The sequence below is a fragment of the Chionomys nivalis genome, chromosome 1 (genome assembly GCF_950005125.1).
Source record: "Chionomys nivalis chromosome 1, mChiNiv1.1, whole genome shotgun sequence".
Taxonomy (NCBI): domain Eukaryota; kingdom Metazoa; phylum Chordata; class Mammalia; order Rodentia; family Cricetidae; genus Chionomys; species Chionomys nivalis.
In genome coordinates, this window is record NC_080086.1 from 94,666,334 (window position 1) to 94,686,442 (window position 20,109).

At 34.5% G+C, this 20,109-nt stretch overlaps 1 protein-coding gene across 8 annotated transcripts in view; it reads left to right on the forward strand.

Annotated features, from left to right (window-relative positions):
* The window catches only part of Pum2 (pumilio RNA binding family member 2), a 78,455-nt gene that overhangs the window by 28,523 nt on the left and 29,823 nt on the right, over positions 1-20,109 (forward strand). For 6 of the 8 annotated variants that reach the window (XM_057763138.1, XM_057763146.1, XM_057763178.1 and 3 more), the window contains 9 exons: positions 1,324-1,511; positions 2,279-2,445; positions 5,341-5,611; positions 5,823-5,916; positions 9,432-9,554; positions 12,512-12,654; positions 14,277-14,409; positions 18,374-18,517; positions 18,640-18,930. In XM_057763138.1, coding sequence (XP_057619121.1) covers positions 1,324-1,511; positions 2,279-2,445; positions 5,341-5,611; positions 5,823-5,916; positions 9,432-9,554; positions 12,512-12,654; positions 14,277-14,409; positions 18,374-18,517; positions 18,640-18,930 — 1,554 coding nt within the window. The remainder of the gene's footprint in view (positions 1-1,323; positions 1,512-2,278; positions 2,446-5,340; positions 5,612-5,822; positions 5,917-9,431; positions 9,555-12,511; positions 12,655-14,276; positions 14,410-18,373; positions 18,518-18,639; positions 18,931-20,109) is intronic. The other 2 variants (XM_057763154.1, XM_057763193.1) reach the window with 1 other exon arrangement.

The window sequence follows — 20,109 nt, forward strand, 5'->3', positions numbered from 1 at the left end:
CCAGCACTCAGGACTCAGGAGTTAGAGGCAGGTGGATCGCTGTGAGTTTGAAGCCAGCCTGGCCTCCAAAAGCTAGTTCCAGGATAGGCTCTAAAACTACAGCGAAACCCTGTATTGAAAAACAAACAAGAATGTTTTTCTTGTAGTCTAATTGAGCTATATTAGAATAAATTATCAATTTAAAATACAAAGTTTGTGTTGGGATTCACGTTCCCTATAAGAAGCGCATCCTTTACTTAGGAGAACAGTTGCTTTTGATGATGTACTGTTACATGGAACTGTGAGATAAGCTATTTCCTCTCCAAGTTACCTTAGATCATGATTTTTTATCACAGTAATAGTAATAATAATTACTAAATCATGTTGTCTTGTTTGCTCCTGGACTCTCCATTGTATGATAATGCCTATCATAATTCATAGTATGCTAGTATTTAAACTATGAGGGTGATTGATTAAAGGAAGGGATATAAGGGGAAATTTCTTAATGAGTACAAATGGGAAAAAGAGGGGTTATTTGAATGCTGTCTCCAATTTATTGATTATATTTAAGTTATGCTAGCTCTCAGGTGTTAAAAATAGCCTTTTCTTTTCAACAGAGGTGTTTATGTTGGCATAATTTTCTAAAATGAAAGAAACTAGAAAGTATTTAAAAAGTCTTTATTTGATACTTTGGTTTGTCACCATGAACATAAAATTTTGGGATTTGATTTTTCTAAGCCCAATTGGTATTAGTTGTTAATGACTGTGTTATGGGTCTGTATAATTGAGCTTGGGAACTGTGATCTCTTGTTTTCTAGGTTTTATACTTAAAAACAACTCAGCCTTTAGCCATTTTTCTGCCTCATTGATTTTTTTTTGTTTGACTCTTCTTTGCATAAGCTTTTATCACTAAATAAAACTCATATAACTGGGAGAAACAACCCCACAAAGTTGTCTTCTTCTGACGTCTTATCTGTTTTTTTTTTTAAGAAACATGCTCTAAGGCCAGTGAGGTGGTTCAGCTGGTAAAGGCACTTTCTACAAGCTTGACAACCTGAGTTTGATCCCTTGTACCCATATCAGAGTGGAAGGAGGAAACTGTAAATAATTGTCCTCTGACGTACGCATGTGCATGCATATATGCACATAAACGCACAAATAATATAATGTATCATTTGAAAAAAGATGTCCCAGCTATGCAGAATGAAAAGCTGTTTGTGCGTAACAAATATTACGCTAAAAGGAAACACTGATTTATTTATTTTTAGGTTGGTATCTTAATTTGTATGACTGTATTTTACTTGGCTTAAAAGTAAAAGTCTATTGTGTTTTTCGTTCAAACAGATCATTCAATGTCCCAGCCTATTATGGTACAGAGAAGATCTGGACAGAGTTTTCATGGAAACAGTGAAGTAAATGCAATTCTTTCTCCGCGCTCAGAAAGTGGAGGCCTTGGTGTGAGCATGGTAGAATATGTCTTAAGTTCCTCTCCTGCTGATAAATTGGATTCTCGATTTAGGAAGGGAACTTTTGTAAGTATTTTGAGCAAAAGTTTAGCATTTTTTTTCCCGTTTTGGTTTTATCCATTTAATTTTACTTACAGGCATTCATTGCAAATAGTATTTGGTAAAATTTAGTATTTTCAGTGATTTTGTTTGCTTTATGGTTTTTTTGCTCTTTTATTTTTTCGTTTTGGTATAAGATCTTACTGTATAACTTTGGCTAGCCTAGAACTCACTGTGTAGACCAGGCTGGCCTTGAACTCATGGCAGTTGTCATGCTTCAGCCTCTCATGTCCTGGCATTACAAATATGGACCACTGTGTCCAGCTTAATTAGTGTATTTTTCTGTTCATAGAACTGAAAGAAACTTTAAAGGTATTTGCCGTTTGTTTTCTTCACTTAGTTCAGAAAATACATGAAATCGTAGAATTAATTTTAAGTATATTTTAACTGTGTTAACAAACCAAATCATATTTTAAAACTTTACAAAATTAAAATTCTTAATCCTGATAGTATTTAATCTGAAACTAAATCAAATTATGTATGAATTAAATATTATAATCTAATTTGTGGTGTTACTGCTTTTCCTGTATCGCTATAGTTAAGGTTGACTTAGCCCTTCTGTTATAAATGCCTAGGTTTTACTAATTTTTTTTGGCCTTTGCTAAATTAGTTTACCTAAAAAAAAATTATTGATTTTATTGTTACATACCCTATAGGGTAGTTTTAAGTCACCTTTTGGTGCCATTTTTTGTGTTTATTAAGTATTGAGAATCAAACAGATTCTTTTTCCTCAGGGTACTAGAGATGCTGAAACAGATGGACCTGAGAAAGGAGATCAAAAAGGAAAGGCTTCTCCATTTGAGGAGGACCAAAACAGAGATCTTAAACAAGATGATGAGGACTCTAAAATAAATGGCAGAGGTTTGCCAAATGGAATGGATGCCGATTGCAAAGATTTTAAGTAAGATTTTTAACTTTTTCAAGAAGAAAAACGTATCTCTTTTAGGAGTTATTGCAGTTAGTTGTTGTAATTTATTTTGATGGTTTTTCAATTTAGGATTGCTTTATTTCCTTAGTATCTTGTGTTAATCTGGATGAAATTTTTTTATAGAATTAATGATCAAAAATCATTAAAAATTTTCAAAACCGTATCTAAAACAGAGTGTTGTGTTGGAAGAATAATGTTAGAGGCTGTGATTACTTTTTGTCAACTATGAATTAGAGATTTGTTCTTTGCTAATTAATGAATTAGAGGCTTAATATGATTTTTCCCCTCCTTTCAAGTTGTGCTTGAGTATCTTCCAGTGGGATTTTTCTCTTTTATTGTTCTATTAAATGCTTTGCCATACCAGGCCATTTGATTTTTTTTTTTCCTATCTTAGATATGTGAGGCAAAATTAGTTTAGGAACCCATGATTTTTCATAGAGTATGTGAATTGTGCTAATACATAGTTGTTCCTTTAAATAGGAAATGTTTGGCTTTTAAACTTGGAATTCTTGAAGGTTTTTATTTTTCCCCTAGCAGTTAAATAACATAGTTTTGTTTATCTGTTGTTTTTTAGAATAAGCATTGTACACTTACTGTATGCTAGAAACTTGATGCTTCAGGCCTACCTCTGCAGCCTCTGGTAGTAGTTGAGCTTTACCTCATGGACCATGGGAGTTCAGTAACAGCATAGTTACTTGGTGCATTTTATAGTCCTGCATTTCCTGCCTCAGTAACTGTTAAAGTTCCATTTTCTTCTGTTCCACATGCAAAAAAGCATCCAAAACCAGTAAACCTCTTTTGACAAGAAATAAATTTAATGTTCTTTATTTAGAACCTTTTCCTGATTTTATTTTGCTGCTATTATGTTTTAGTGAAGGTCAGGCATTTAAAACTCAGTTGATTATATATTTATAATTGAAGTGTTAATACACCATTAACTATAGCAAGATAATAGCACCACTGAAAGCATATGGTTTTTTTTTTTCTGCTTTTATTGTATTGAGTTATTTTATGTGAAAGGTTATTTCTCCCTATAAACATTAACATGAGCCGGGTAGTGGTAGCACACTCCTTTGATCCCAGCACTCGAGAAATATAAGCAGGTGATCTCTATGAGTTCGAGATTAGCCAAAGAAACCCTGTCTCAAGGAAAAAGAAAAAGGCCACCAAAAATATGAACTACTATATTAGTATTTTTGTTCATTTTTTTATATATGTTTGACTTACTAATTAAATAAAAAGTATCAGTTTCTACTTGACATGTAAAAAGGCTTCAGAAGAATACCTGTTACTAATTGGTCTCTTTCAACTTTATTACTTAAATTTGAGTAATGCATATACAAATATTTAATGCATATTATATATTACTGAAATAAAACTGAAATGAATGAAGTTTAGGGCTACTCCACCTTTTCTAATGGCTGATTTGAAAGAAATCCTGTTTTGTTTTCCCTTATGTTTCGAGTAGGCGGGTTTTAAAAAAAAAACTTGAGCCGTTGTTCCCATGCATTGCTAAAAGCGAAAAACATTTGTAGTTTTGCAAAGACAGTGATTGACTAGAAAGTAGCATGAATGTTTAAATGCCTAGTGAACTGATCTTATAATTAATAGTTACTTTGTAAACTACTCTGTATATGCTAGCAAATTTAGGCTGATACATCAAATTAGGGTTTGTTAGGTTTGAGGGAATAGCTAGCATTAAGTAAAGCGCCTTATTGCCACTAAGCTTACATACTTATGCTTTGCTTATACTTTGAATGAATGCATAGTTAGTTCCTCATAGCAGTACACTTGGAGGAAGTGTATATGTAGAAGAGATAAACTGTAATTGAGATTAAACATAATGTAAAAAGAATGTTAGAAACATGAAGGATGTTGATGCAAAGGGAAACCAGTGCTGAAATTTTAATTCATTATTAATGGATTTCTTGGGGACACCAGGAGAGAAGCCATAGTATGGTAGAGAAATGTTACATTTTATTTTGTTTATATAGAATTTTTGTGTGTGTTTTTTATGTACTTTAGTTTTTGAAAATTTTCTACATTTACATATCTTTTTGATTGTTTCAACAGAAATAACTTGATGATTTTTAGGTAACTATTATATGGGGCTTTCGAGAAGGCAGGCTGGTTGATTGGCTGCTGTTTGCTTTTTTGCTCATTCTTTCTCTCTTTCATTCTTTTAGTTATAACTAGCTACCCAGTCATACATTCATTCTGATTAAGGAAACAGCCTTTTGTTTTAGTTAAGACTTCTTTCAGTAATTAAAACCATAACCATGATGTCTGGTTGGTTTTTGTTTTGTTGTTGAATGGATTTTTATTTTTAACCTTTCCATATTTGTCTAGTAGCTTGTTTTTCTTACATAATTTTTGTCTATGATTTTAGACAAAAGTTTTAGATGTTCTAGTCCTAAGATGTAATAATGAACAACTTTTCTTACCTGTGTATTGTTTTTTTTTTTTTTTTGGTTTTTCGAGACAGGGTTTCTCTGTAGTTTTGGAGCCTGTCCTGGAACTAGCTCTTGTAGACCAGGCTGGTCTCGAACTCACAAAGATCCGCCTGCCTCTGTCTCCCAAGTGCTGGAATTAAAGGCGTGCGCCACCACCGCCTGGCCTGTGTATTGGTCTTAACCTGTATGGTTGAATTATATGATATGGTATTCAAATTGATGTAATAATAAAAATACTGAAACTATGTCAACTCTTAATCAGTTATTAAATAGAAAAAATGTGAGAAATGTAATAGTTGGTGGCTCAGAAAACCTTTATTTGTATGTTGGGGAGCATTTGTTTTTTCATACTTTACCAGTTTACCCTTTGACTTGCTACTTTTACCCATAGTGCTTTTATGTTTTCTTTATTTAGTCGTACTCCTGGAAGTCGTCAAGCCTCTCCAACTGAAGTAGTTGAGCGCCTTGGCCCCAGTACTAATCCCCCAGAAGGATTGGGTCCTCTTCCTAATCCTACAGCTAACAAACCACTTGTTGAAGAATTTTCAAATCCTGAAACTCAGAATCTGGATGCCATGGACCAAGTTGGTCTGGATTCCTTACAGTTTGACTATCCTGGTAATCAGGTACCCATGGACTCTTCGGGAGCTACTGTAGGCCTTTTTGACTACAATTCCCAGCAGCAGGTAAGCATGCTTTTTCTAGCAATCTCTTTTTACTTGTGTAACCAAAGTGCTGTAAATCATTAACATGAATGATAGGGGTTTTGACAGTGTTTTATTAAAATATCATTATGGTTAAGAAAGTTCTTCAAATAAGTTTAAAATATTCACAACTTTCTAATAAGAATTGCAGCGTTTTGATATTAATCTTTGTATTAAATATTTTTCCTGATAGCTCTTTCAGAGGACTAATGCACTAACAGTTCAGCAGTTAACTGCAGCTCAACAGCAGCAATATGCATTAGCAGCAGCTCAGCAGCCACATATAGGTAAGTCTGTGAATTTTCCTTTTTCATTATTGTCAGAAAAATCTTCTGTTAAAGTATATGAAATGTGTCTATTTTCATTTCTTGATTTGGTGACATTTTGTTTATTTTAAAAACATCTTTGAGGTTAGTAGTAAAAGATTGCATACTACAGATTGATTAAGGGAGGGAATTGTTTTTGATTTTCCTTTTTTTGTATTTGGTTAAATATCTGTAATTTAGGCCTGCAAAATTGTTGGGTAAAGGTGTCACAAAGCCTGACCCAAATTTAATCTTAATCCCCAGGATCTATGGTAGAAGGAGAGCAGCACCAGGCCCTACAGGTTGTCCTCTGACCTCAACATGTGTTCTGTGGCAAGAAAACACACACATACATATATACACACAACATACATTTTAAAATTTGAAAATCTATACTTAATAAATGTTCTTAGTTCCTAAGATTTTTTTCAGTGAATAGTTAAGAATCAAATGCCCAGAAACAAAATGTTATTATTTATCTCTACTATCCTGACAGAATGTTTATTTTTAGAATTATTCAAAAACAATAATCCTAAGAGATTTTCTTTAAAGTATTTGGCATTTTTGATATCTCATTTTAACTAATATGAACTAACTCAATTATTTATTACTGATAAAATTCAAGCCTTGTACATCTTTTGTTGTCTATATTAGGGTTAGTTTTATCTTTGTTTTTTACCTATCAAGTACACATCTTTACTGTTTCTCAACATTGATAAATCCTGCTAATAGCTGTTTTGTTTTTCTTCTGTCAGCTCTGATTCTGACTCTCTTTCTAATTAGAATATAGAGTGAGATAAAATGTTTAAATGCAGTATAGTTTTGGGCTTTTAAAAGGGTAATTATAGTTTTGTGAAATTCAGCCAGTATGGAGAATTCCCTTAATGCCCTTCTATTTAGCTTCTTCTAATCTTCCTTCTTAAATAGTTATAGTACATTAGCTGGGTGGTAGTGTGGCACGCCTTTAATCCCAGGCACTCAGGAGGCAGAGGCAGGTGGATCTCTGTGAGTTCGAGGCCAGCCTGGTCTACAGAGTGAGTTCCAGGATAGGCAGACTACCCAGAGAAACCCTATCTCAAGAAAACAGAGAAAAGTAGTTATTATTGTACATTAAAATAGGCAATATAACATTGATATAGTACATAAATTATTTTGTATAATCCCGTCACTCTAGATTTGTCTGTCTGATTTTGATTTATTATTGGAAAAGTTTCAGGTATTTTTTGTGGTGATTTTTGTTGTTGTTTTTTTTTTTGTTGTTGTTTGTTTGCTTGGTGCTGGGGATTGAAATTATGACCTTCTGTGGTCCCTGGATTTCTCCCACTGAGCTGTATTCCCAGCCCACAAGTGCTCTGTAAGGACCAACTCTTCCTTCAGATGTGTATTGTTGTATTATTGCTGCGAAGACTTTGTAGGAATTTTAGTTTGGATCTTTATAAGGATAGATGCATTTATAATTTCTTCCTAATTGCAGTATCTATTCTGGCCTCATTTCTTCTTGAACCTTCTTTATTCATATGTTTATTGATTCAGTTCTTTTTTTACTGTTGAAAATGTATAGTGGTTCTTACCTGCTTGTGAAACATAACAGGTGTTGTATTGGCACTTTATGGTATCTTTTAAAATTTCACAAAATCTTTGGATTTTGTAAAGTTTTTGGAGGGATTTTTTTGTTTTGTTTTGTTTTGGTATGAACTTCAGAATCATCTAATCTACTTTCAGAAGATCAGATTGGATTTTAAAAACATAGGAAAAATTAACATGACATAAATTACCCTTATTAATGAATGCAAACTTTCTTCAAATGAATGCATTCTTTTCTTCAAATCCAGAGGTCATGTGGTATAGCACAGTTGGTAAATGCTTGCCTAGCATACGTGAAACCCTGGGTTTGATTTCCCTCAATTTTTTTTCTTTTAAAAATTTAATATTTATTTTTATTCATGTGTATGTGGGTTCAGTTAGTGTGAGCATATGTATGTAAGTGCCCTTTGAACTCATAAAAGAGTAGCAGATTCCCCGGAGTTTGTGTAATATAGCTATGATACTGGAAAATAATTGTATCCTCTGTAAGAGCAGCAAACTGCTGAGCTAATCTATACAGCTCTTAATCCTCAATTCATAAGTGATATCAGTCTCTTGTGGTTTGAAGTTGTCAAGTTTTGTTATCATAATACTTGCTTTAATGAAATGAATTTAAGAAACTTTGATTTTTTTTGTGTCAGAGTTTATTTAGTAGTTGGTACTTGAATTTAGTTGATCTGAAACCATCTTGACAGCTTGATGAAAATTTAGGAAACCTGAATAATTTGAAAATATTTCTAAGGAATTATAAACTATCAAACTTGATTATATGTATTTGTTTTGTTTTGTGAGACAGGGTTTTTCTGTGTAACAGTTCTGGGTGCCCTGGAACTCGATATGTCGATATGTAGACCAGGCTGGTTTCAAATTCACAAAGATCTGCCTGTCTCTGCCTCCACCTCAGGAGTGCTAGGATTAAAGACACGGGCCACCACTGCCATGCTTTGCTCAGTTCCACATTTTAATCTTGGTTCCAGTTTTTTACATTGATATGGTGCATATCTTGTTTTGTGCATGGTAGTTGTCAGTGCCTAGAAGTTCCTTCTCTATTGACAAGAATACTGCAAATACATAGGTTCTTTTTTTTTTTAAATCCTTTTCGTTTTTTTTTTTTTTTTTTTTTTACTTAATCTGTATGGACTTTTATTATATTCAGAAATAAACTTAAAAGTCAGAAATAGACTTAAATTCTCTCTCTTTTAAAATTCCTTTTTGTTTCCTTATTACCTTAAAGACTACTTACAATGAACCTGGTAGCTCTTGATGAATCTTGTAGATATAGTTCCAGCACTACTTAATTTTACTCTTAAGTTTTTTACCTTACCAACCACTTACAAAGTTTGTTAGATATTACTTTTCTCCGTGCTAGTAAAACACATCAGGCTATATTTTCATTGGTAATTTATTTTTCTGTCAATTCTTTTTTACTAAATTCTTAGCTCAATTATGCTAAAAGCTTGAATGAGAAACAACTACTGAATAATAATAGATCTAGATCCAAACACTTACTTGTTTTTTTGTTTTTTGAGGCAAGGTTCCTTTGTGAAGCCCTGGCAAGGTTCCTTTGTGAAGCCCTGGCTGTTCTGTAATTCATTACGTAGAACAAGCTGGCCTTGAACTTGAGATCTGCCTATCTCTTCCACCCGAGTGCTGGGATTAAAGGCATACACTACCAATGCCTGACTACTATATATTTATTCACTAACACTATACCTTCATTTCATATATTTAATATCTGTAAAAGCCCTATAAAACAGCTGGTGTTATCTGTTGTGTAAATGGGGTTATTCAGTAAAAAAAATTGAACCCTTAATCATACATGGTCCCACTACAGATTTAGAATAGAAATGTTTTTACCTAGTGAAGAAATACTTTACATTTTTATTTATTATTTCTCACCCTTTTAAATATAGCTGGTGTATTCTCAGCAGGCCTTGCTCCAGCTGCATTTGTGCCAAATCCATATATTATTAGTGCTGCTCCTCCAGGGACCGACCCGTATACTGCAGGATTGGCTGCAGCAGCAACATTAGCAGGTAACTTGTTGTTCATCATTGTTACTTGTTATGAATTTAGTTTTAACCTTGATATAAGTTTTATTTTTGTCTATGAGCAGTTTGGCGTTCCTCTGAGAAACTAATATATTGTTAGTAGTTAAATGAAATTTGTAGGGAGTTAGTTTATTTTTCAGCTATACAATTACAGAGCAGCAACAATGCAGCAATAACTCTTTTTCATCCCTATGTCTAGTTAGTTGGTTTTTACTTCTGGTTTGTAACTTAGAAGTTCTACAATGTGGACCATACATCTTCATTTGAAAACTGATCCCAGTACTCAAAAAACAAAGTGACATTATTTTTCAGAACATAATCTGGCGGTAGGTGAAACTCTTGAAAAGAATGCACATCTAGAAGTTTCTTAAGCATTACAAGCAAGCTGAGGTGCAAAAAGTATGGAAGGAACTTTACTGAAAGTTATCCCTGTAAGCCAAAGCTGTATTAACTGCTTTTGGTCAGGTGCAGTTTTACTCATAGAATAATTTGCTGTTCTTGTGTAAAGTCATTGGCAGAAAGTTGATTTAGGTTGAATTGACTATAGATACAGAAATATGTTCAGTCCTTAAGTATTTATATAAAGCAAGACTGTGTTGTCATTTTTGGATTGACTGGCATCAGTCTGCTGATGGAGTAACTGAAAGTGTCATGGTACTTCTGTCTTTCAGAGATACCTTCAATGAAGTGATTGTCACCAGTTACTATTTATGACTGTTGGACAGTCCATCTTTTTGTGACTTTTCAAACTTACATTGCTTTTTAAAAATGAAAGAATAACTAATCTCAAATTCCTATTTGCTGTCTGGTTTAGACTAGACTGAAAGAAATCTGTACCATGTGATTCCATAAGAGTGTGCATTTTCTGGTACCATTTAACTGAATATTAATATGTTAATGTTAGTAGACATATTTGTACATTACCTACAGGACTGAAAAAAGCAACTTCAAGAGGTCATTTATCTTGGGCCTTTTAGCGCCATGAGTGTTCAGTAGAAAATACAGCTTACCAATTTTTCGGATAGCCATAATACAAAAGTAAAGGAACAGATGAAAGTACTTTAGTTCTACCATCTAATCAGTATTTTAAAACTATTAATAAGATTTTGCACTGTTTTCATGCTAAATTTTGAAAATCCTACTATACTTGTAGAGCACATCTCAGTTAGGACTCTTGCTCAGAATCTTACTTGTTTCTGTCTATATTGAATATAGAGGCTCTTGGTATTTTGAGTTTGTTTTCACTGTTGAATTTTTATTTCTTTCTTTCTTTCTTTATTTATTTTTGGTTTGTTGAGAGAGGGTTTGGCTGTAGCTTTGGAGCCTGTCCTGGAACTAGCTCTTGTAGACCAGGTTGGCCTTGAACTCACAGAGATCCGCCTGCCTCTGCCTCCCTAGTGCTGGGATTAGAGGCGTATACCAACACTGCCTGGTTTACACTCTTTAACTTCTTTGTGATTTTATTTATTTATTTATTTTAATATGCATTGGTGTAAAGGTACCTAGAACTGGAGTTACAGACAGTTATGAGCTGCCATGTAGGTGCTGGGAATTGAACCTGGGTCCTCTGAAAAAATAGTCAGTGCTTTTAACCACTAAGCCATCTCTCTAGTCTCATGATTGTTGTGTTCAAACATCTTCACCGTATAGGTTGTGTTTACATTGCTATCTTTTATTTTAGAAATATATTTTGCCTTTAAGTTTAGAAGAGCTTTTAATTTTAGTGATTTGTTCATTTGTGCTGGGCTTTATTTTTTTCTAAACAAGGTGACTTTGGATTTTTAAAGTAAACAAGTTAGTTATCCTAATTTGATTTGACATGGTCTCAGGACATCTGTTATTATCTGTCAGAAAGTGGGACATTTACTCATTCCTTTTGGTGAGCTCATCTTTTATTCTATATAATCTATTAGATATCAAGTAGAACAGAAACATTTCATTTTGTTTTCCTAGTTTGCTTTTTTTTCTTCTGGTTTTTCAAGACAGGATCTCTCTGTGTTGTCTTAACTGTACTAAAACTCACTCTGTAGACCGGGGGCTGTCCTTAAACTCAGAGAGATCTGCCTGCTTCTGCCTCTCAAGTGTGGGGTTAAAGATGTGTGCCACTGCTACCTGGCCTAGTTTGCTTTCTTTACTCTTGCTTTCTTTGCTTGAATCATCCAGTTCTTGTCCTAACTACTACTTTCATTTTCCTGACCACATAAACACTAATGTCTCATTTGTCTTATGATTCTCAATTGCTTGTAAGGATGGTGGCTAATTCTGTTTCAAATAGGAAAAATGAAAAACGTCTTTAAACTGAAGACTTACAGTTCAAATGTTGTTTGTCACCAAGTTGTTCACTAATTTTTTACAAAGTAAAAATTTTAAACTTTTTAATCAGCAAAAAATATTTTTTCAATTAATGTATTATCTTTAAGAAGCATTAGTTTTATGTTATCTAATGTAGTACCATATTATCTGTGTCTATACTAGACCTGTACATTGACAGTCAGTACTTGTGAATGAATGATAAAGTGTCTGTCATTTCATTGATAGCTTTGAGTTTTGTTTCGAGTCAATTTAGTAAGGTCACTGCTGTCATTAATGCTCTAGTCTTTGACAGTCAGTACTAAGGTGGGTACGGAAATAAGTACTTGTAATACTTTGGAAGCTGAGGCAGGGCATTAAGAGTTTTGAGATCAGTTGGCTATAGACTGAGACTCTATTCAGTTTAATACACACACACACACAAAAAAAAAATATACTATGATACTATATCTTAATAGAATCAAAAAAATAATGTGATGTAGCAAGTGTGGGTGAGCAGAAAAAAAAAATTACAAGGAAATGGTCAGCTCCTAAGTCTTAGGCTTGTATCCTTTTATAATTTAATAGTAACTGATCTCATATATAAAATCAAGTGACTTTTTTTTTCTTTTGGTGGGGCATGTGGGGTTTAGGTCCAGCAGTGGTTCCACCTCAGTATTACGGTGTTCCGTGGGGGGTGTATCCAGCTAATTTATTTCAGCAGCAAGCTGCAGCTGCGGCAAACAACACAGCCAATCAGCAAGCAGCATCACAAGCTCAGCCTGGACAGCAGCAGGTAGGCCTCTCTTCATGAAATAAACTGAGAATCCTCTAAATTCTATGAGTTCCTGGTATTTAAAAAATGTCTCTTTCCTCAGTAGATAGCGTGGTACTTAGTATATATAGTTGATGTACAATTAGTTACTGACTTTTGTTTTTATATTCCGATCATCATTGTTATTTTACTTTCTTCAGATGTCTAACAATTTTAAAACTTAATTAAAGGTTGCACACACCTTTAATTCCATCATTCTTGAGGCAGAGGCAGACAGATCTCTGTGAGTTCAAGGCTGTGGTGGTCTACAGAGTGAGTTCCAGAACAGCCAGGGCTATTACACATAGAAACACTTTCTCAAAAACCAAACAGGGAAAAGAAAAGAAAAAGATACTGCTAATACATCTGAACTGGTGTCTCTAATCCCCATCACTGAGGAATGAAGGTCATGAAATCTGAGGCCAGTCCATCACGAGTAGTGAGACCTTGCTTCAAGAAACAACAAAAATCTACATTATTGATGTCCGTATCAAAGAGCTTGCTTGTCTTAGATATTAAGTAAGAGGCGAAAAATATTTAAGTACTTTACATTTTTAATCAAGAAAAGGTAAAACATTTTCACTCTAAGTTACCTTTGATTTCTTAAATTATTAATTAGGTAGAGTTTTTTTGACAGGGTTTTGCTATGTAGGAGGGACTCAAACTCACAGAGATCTTCCTGTCTCTTCCTCCAGAGAAGATTATCTTATTTCAGGCCTTTTCAAAAATTATGATAAATGTAAATACATGGTTGGTAAGTATGGAAATTCTTTCTCCGTATTCATTTTATTTCTACAAAAGCAACTTAATAAATACTTTGTTGTTTGCTTAGTTGCTAATTTTTGCTTTGAGTTTTTTAAAATATTTTTTTAATGATATAGATGCTCTGTAGAAGCTATCGTTTAGCTCAGCCATTGTATATCATATGTCATTTAATAATTTTTTTAGCCTGTATCTTTAACCAGATATATGTTGCTGACGAGTGTGTGTACTTAGGTTGATTCCACTCTTCCCTGAATTATTTGGATATTTGTAAAATGTATTATTAATTTCATCATGGTTGTGTTACTTTATATTTTTTGTATGAAGAGTTCATGTTGAAATGAGCTAAAGTTCCCTGGATTCCAAAATTTTGTTTTGGTTCAGTTTGGTTTTTTGTTTGTTTCTGTTGTTTTCTTGTTTTTTTATGTGTGTGTTTTATTTCTTGCTGTGTCACAATCTTAAAGAGAAATCATAGTTTCTTCCTTTTAGCTTTTCATGTCATGTTTCATTTTTCAGCTTTGGAAAATAATTGCAATAAAATTTTAAGATTATCTATTTCTTTAACCAGAAGGGTGATTTTTTTTTTTAAAGAAAAAAAGAAGGTCATAAATATTAGAAATGATTGTTACCCAAAGACCTAGGACCTCCATGTTATTTCTTTATAGATCATTATAGTTAAGAACTAAATATCTCTTTTAATGATAAAATCATTTATAACTTTTCATGATAAGTCTACATTTCATTCTTCAAAGAAGATCCAAAATCTACTTGTGATATGTACATAGTTGTCTGAGATGAATTCGTTATTATATTGCTTTAAGAGAGTCATTTGTCCTTTCTAGGTTCTTCGTGCTGGAGCAGGTCAGCGTCCTATTACTCCCAGTCAGGGCCAACAAGGGCAGCAAGCAGAATCACTTGCGGCAGCTGCAAACCCAACTTTGGCTTTTGGTCAGGGTCTTGCTGCAGGCATGCCAGGTATATAAGTCGTTTGGTATATGATTGTAGTTTGGGGAGATTGTTTTTGCTTGATTAGGTGGTTGGAGGTGGCGGACAGAGTGCAAGAGATTTAAAGTGTTAAATGAGGAGTGAGTAACTCAAACTCTTTGAAGCTTTGCCTACTTGGTAATACATTATTTACAACCCAGACCCAGATACTTTGAAATCAAATGTTTTTGCTTTGTGAAACCCTAGTTGTGGGAATGACAAGAATATATCAGAAATCTCAAGATATATCAGCTATCTTCTCTTTTTGTTGTTTCTGATGTGTCAACCACATTGACTTTTCTCTCGAACTAATATATAGTAAGATAACCTCACATTCTAAGAGTCTTCTTCCAGCCAATTCTAGATTGTCAAGTTGACATTTAAAATTGACAGTATCACATGTAATTATGCAATATCAGGGAGATTTTACCTATCACAAAGAACCAGAAATAGGAGCTGGGAAGATGACTTAGTGATTAAGAGATCAGGTTGTCACCTTTAGAGTGATTTGATTCTCACAACCCATATGGTGTCTCACTACCATCTAATTTGAGGTCTGGGGCATCCAACACCCTCTCCTGGCATCTGCTGGCACCGGGCAGGCACATGTTGCACAGATATACATGCAAGCCAGTACCCATCCACATTTCAAGAGAGAAAGAAAGCAGTCTGTAGAATTTCATGTTAAGAAACTGGGAATTGTGGACTGAGTAAATTTGAATTTTTATGTTCCATCTATGTGTTGTTATAAATAGGTCTATTATAGATGTAAGTAATGCATTTCCTTTTTTTTCCCCTTATAATCGACATGTGTTCTCAATAGATACTTTTAAGAATCCAGTCTCCTTTTTGTTTCTGTCACTGGCCTATACAGGTTTATATATTACCTGGATTAGCTTTCCATCCAGGCTCTAGTAGTTCATCTTTTCCTTTCTGCCCTTACAGAGAGGTTCTGTCCTTAGAGCCTATTCTTTACAGCATGTCTAGCATGAAAGAGAATCAGATGATCTGTTCTTTTTTTTTTTAAAGATTTATTTATATATACACTATTCTGCCTGTAGGCCAGAACAGGGCTTCAGATCTCATTATAGGTGGTTGTGTGCCACTACGTGGTTGCTGGGAATTGAGCTCAGGACCTCTGGAAGAACAGTCAGTGCTCTTAACCACTGAACCATCTCTCCAGCCCCCTGTTCTTCTCATGATTGATCCTCTAATGGTTTCCTCCTTTTCTGAGTAAAAGTCTTAAGTCCTTCTTGCCCATTTTGCTAACTCTCCATCCTTACCTGGTTTCAGCCTTATTAGAGGCTTAATCTCTGTTCCACTATTAGGAGAACACCTCTTATACAAATCTTTTTGACTTGTCCTCTAGATTTCTTTGGCATTTTTACATAATATTGTGTTACAGAGAATTTTGTTTTACCTATAACTTAAAATTGTTGACCCTGCTGTTAGTAGCTAGTGCTACTAATATAGTCTGTTTTTAGTTTCTTCCTTTTCAGTACTTAAAACTTGGCATATTCTTTTACGTTTTAAAAAAATTTATTTGTTACCTATCATTATTTATTACATTTGTGTGTGCAGGTGCCTATAGAAGGTGTAACTCCTTGGAACAAGAGTTAAAAACACCTGTGAGTCACCCATCCTGGGTTCTGAGATCTGAACTTTGGTCCTCTAATAGAGCAGTGTGTACTCCTAACTGCTGAGCCATCTCTCCAGCCTATCTTTTACTTATTGTTTATTTTGCTGTGTTTGTGGTAGAAAATAATTTCTTTGGGAACAAAGATATTTCTTTTAATTGTTCCTCCTACCTGACATAATGGTAGTTACTTGATGAATGTCAGGTGGGTAAGTGTGTGAATAGTTTATTGGGAATGAGATAGAGAGGAAAAAAAACATGATACAAGGAAACAGTACACCCTATAGTGATGAGCAACATATGGCCGTTAGGGAATTTGAACATCCATATTTCCAGAACATGTAAGGTATAGGTCGGAGACCAAGTGGATTACCCTGTGGACTATATTCAGAGCTTTGACTTTCATTTTAAACCTTTTGGAAAGTATTGAGGAGAGGTGATAGCAAATTGGTTATTGAAAGATAACTGGAGCTTAAAATTATAAAGGTGAGATAAGGGACATGACCTATCAATCCATTTGGGCAGGAATCGTGAGAATGGATGAATTTGAGAGAGATTTACAGTCTCAAATGAACAGGTCTTATTTTTGTTTTTTTTTTTTTAAGATTTATTTACTTATTATGTATTCAACATTCTGCCTCCATGTATTACCGCGTGACAGAAGAGGGTGCCAGATCGCATTACAGATGGTTGTGAGCCACCATGTGGTTGCTGGGAATTAAACTCAGGATCTCTGGAAGAGCAACCAGTGCTCTTAACCACTGAGCCATCTTTCCAGCCACATGAACAGGTCTTATAGGAAATGACTAGTAAATTGCTACTGGGAATTTATATGCATCATTTAAGTATAATTTTTTTCTAAAGCATTTTTGCAACCCAGTATCCAAATGGGCGGGCTTGCTTGCTTGCTTGCTTTCTCTTTCTCTTTCTCTCTCTCTCTCTCTCTCTCTCTTTCTTTCTTTCACATTCATTTAATTGAGGCATGGCAAACAAGTTTGTCGAGGTTGGAAGAAGTCTACTGCTTGTGGTTATAGGATAGAACTCAGGTCATTGGGCTCGACGGGGATCATCTTTACTTGCTAACTAGACATAATGTTTCTGAGTGCGAGTACTCTTTGAATCTTGTATTTTGGTTATAATGATAAAATGTTTATCCCAATATAGTTCATTAGCAAACTGAATTTGCCTATTTTTGAAGCCTCTTTGTTATTGTAATTTTACTATGACTTTGTTTCTGGATGGTCATGATAAAATACAGTTCAGAATTGCTGTGTTTGTGTAATTGATGCGTTCCATGTTTTTGAAGCATGAGAGCATAAAAGGTTATTGATACATTTTTCACAGATAGCTGTGTGAGACAAGTCTTTCTCAATCTGAGTTCTAGAAGAGAATTAAACCTTATAGCCCCAAAATGTCTGTTAGTCATGGTTAACTTTTCTCCAGTGCCTTGAGCAGTATTTATTATGTACTATCCTTGGAAAAATTAACAAAACTGTCACGTGAGTAATTTTTGTGTGTTTTTGGTTCAGAGGAAGAATTCCCGTGAGAGAAACTGCTTAGAGGTGAATTTCACTTTCCTGTATTTTTAAATTATGTGAAAAACGTTATCTGCCTCTTACACAAGCCTACAGTAAAACTGTCCTATTCTTTACACAATGTCTAGAGTGAAAGAGAATCAGATGCCTGTGTGAGAATCTTCACAAAGAGACTCTTAGTGATATTTTAAGTTATCTGTTCAGATTATATATTTAAGAAAATTGCCTAACTTCTTTTCAGGGGCGGGGGTTGTTGAAACAGGGTTTCACTATGTAGCTGTAGCTCTGGCAGTCCTAGAACTTTACTGTGTAGACCAGGCCGGCATCTGAACCTGCAAAACTTTAAATAATGTGTGTGAGTGTTTTGCTTACATGGATATACTGGATCCCTTGAAATCACTCATAAACTGCCATGAAGGGGTTAAGAACTAAACCCATGTCCTTTGCAACAATAACGAATGTTCTTAGTCTCTAAGCCATTTTTCTAGACCCCATATTTCAAGATTTTAAAGCAGTGCTTGCAAGTGAAAGTCTAAGAGAATATCGATGATGAGGCATTTGTTCTAAAATTTACATGGTAAACTTGTTTATAGATTCACTTCCTCATGTTTTTCAAGCCATTATCTTTATAACTGACCAAATGGTAATATTTTTCTAATTTAGTTGTTGGTAGCCTATAGCTTCTATTTTAAAGAAAGTAATTTTTCATAATCTATAAGTAGCCTTTCATGTTTTCTGTAGTAAAGTGTTTTCATTAATCAGTACTCATTTTGATGTTATCCAGGCTACCAAGTACTAGCTCCAACTGCCTATTATGATCAGACTGGTGCCTTAGTGGTTGGCCCTGGAGCAAGAACTGGCCTTGGAGCTCCAGTACGGTTAATGGCTCCAACACCGGTCTTAATTAGTTCAGCAGCAGCACAAGCTGGTAAGTATAATCGACATTTTTAGAGATATTTTTTCTGCAGTTAAATTTCTTTTAGTTAAATATGTATATTTAAATATTCTTTTCTGGGTAGTTTCAAGAAGTATCTGAAATTTGTTTTGCAGCAGCAGCAGCAGCAGCAGCTGGAGGAACTACAAATAGTCTCACGGGCAGCACAAATGGTCTGTTTCGGCCAATTGGCACTCAGCCACCACAGCAGCCTCAGCAGCAGCAGCCAAGCTCTAACCTGCAGTCTAATTCATTTTATGGGAGCAGCTCTTTGACTAACAGCTCCCAGAGCAGCTCTTTGTTTTCTCATGGACCTGGCCAACCTGGAAGCGCATCTCTTGGCTTTGGAAGTGGTAGCTCTTTGGGAGCTGCTATAGGCTCAGCCCTCAGTGGATTTGGCTCATCAGGTAAGTTTGTTTTAAAAATGAGTATACTTTGCTAAGAGTGCTTGAGGTATTTGGGTTTTTAATATAAAGATAAGCAGTAACAACATAGTGTAGGAGGGATAGGAATAAAGTGTGGGCCTTTTAGTTTAATTTCACAGAATTCCTGTCAATCTTTCAGGATTTGTAAATGTTGAGCTCATTTCAGCAGTCCATCTTCCCATATCTCCAGATTTTAAGAATTTAGTACTCTAAATTTTATAAATCACTAGCACTTCATTATTTTCCATAATGTTGGAGGAGGTAAATACCTTGCCACCTAACATATGGATAATATAACTACAAAAATAGTCATTATTGTGTTCTTTCATACATTATTGCATTCTTATTAGGTTTGGGTAGCTGATAATGATTTTCTCTAGTTGACATAACATGTAAATAAATATTGAAACACTCTAAACAGTCCGTTAAGAAACTACTAGTATACTTAAATAATTTAGCCCTTTTTATTAAAATTAGTATAATAGATTGCCTCTTACTTATTTTAAGAAATCACAGTTTTAAAACATTCACATTAGGTAAGGACAGCTTACCCTAATTCTGTTGATATAATTGGCCTTCAAGAGGGCACAAATATGAATTTGGACTTCAAGGGATTTTTCTATAATCCAAAATCTTTTTATATTTAATGCTCTAGAATCCTTAGTACTTGTTTTCCATCTATATTCTTACCACTTAATATTCTTTTCTGATGTGGAAAATGACAAAACTGGGTCTTTGGGTATAGCTCAGTTGGTAGAGTGCTTGTCTAGCATGCACAGTATAAACTGGGTGTGGTGGTGCAGGTTCATTAATTCCAGTACTTTAGAATCAGAAGTTCATGGTCATCTTTTGTTATATAGTGAACTTGAGATCAACCTAGCTTCATGAGACCCTGTCTCTGTCCCAGAAAAGAAAGAAAATGGCAAAACTAGTACAGTGCTAGTTATCAGGTGCTTGCCATTTTACTGATGTGCCTTCTAAACTCTTAATACTCATCTTTGTAGCAGAAATGACTAGAACAGTTATAAAATTGTAGGGAATAAAAGTCACCTTCGGTTCCAATGAAACATAATAAAAGACTGTCATACTTTCCTAACAAAATTTTCTGAATAATGAGCACAATTTAGGGCAAATCTGGTGAATTTGGGGATTGTGTTCACT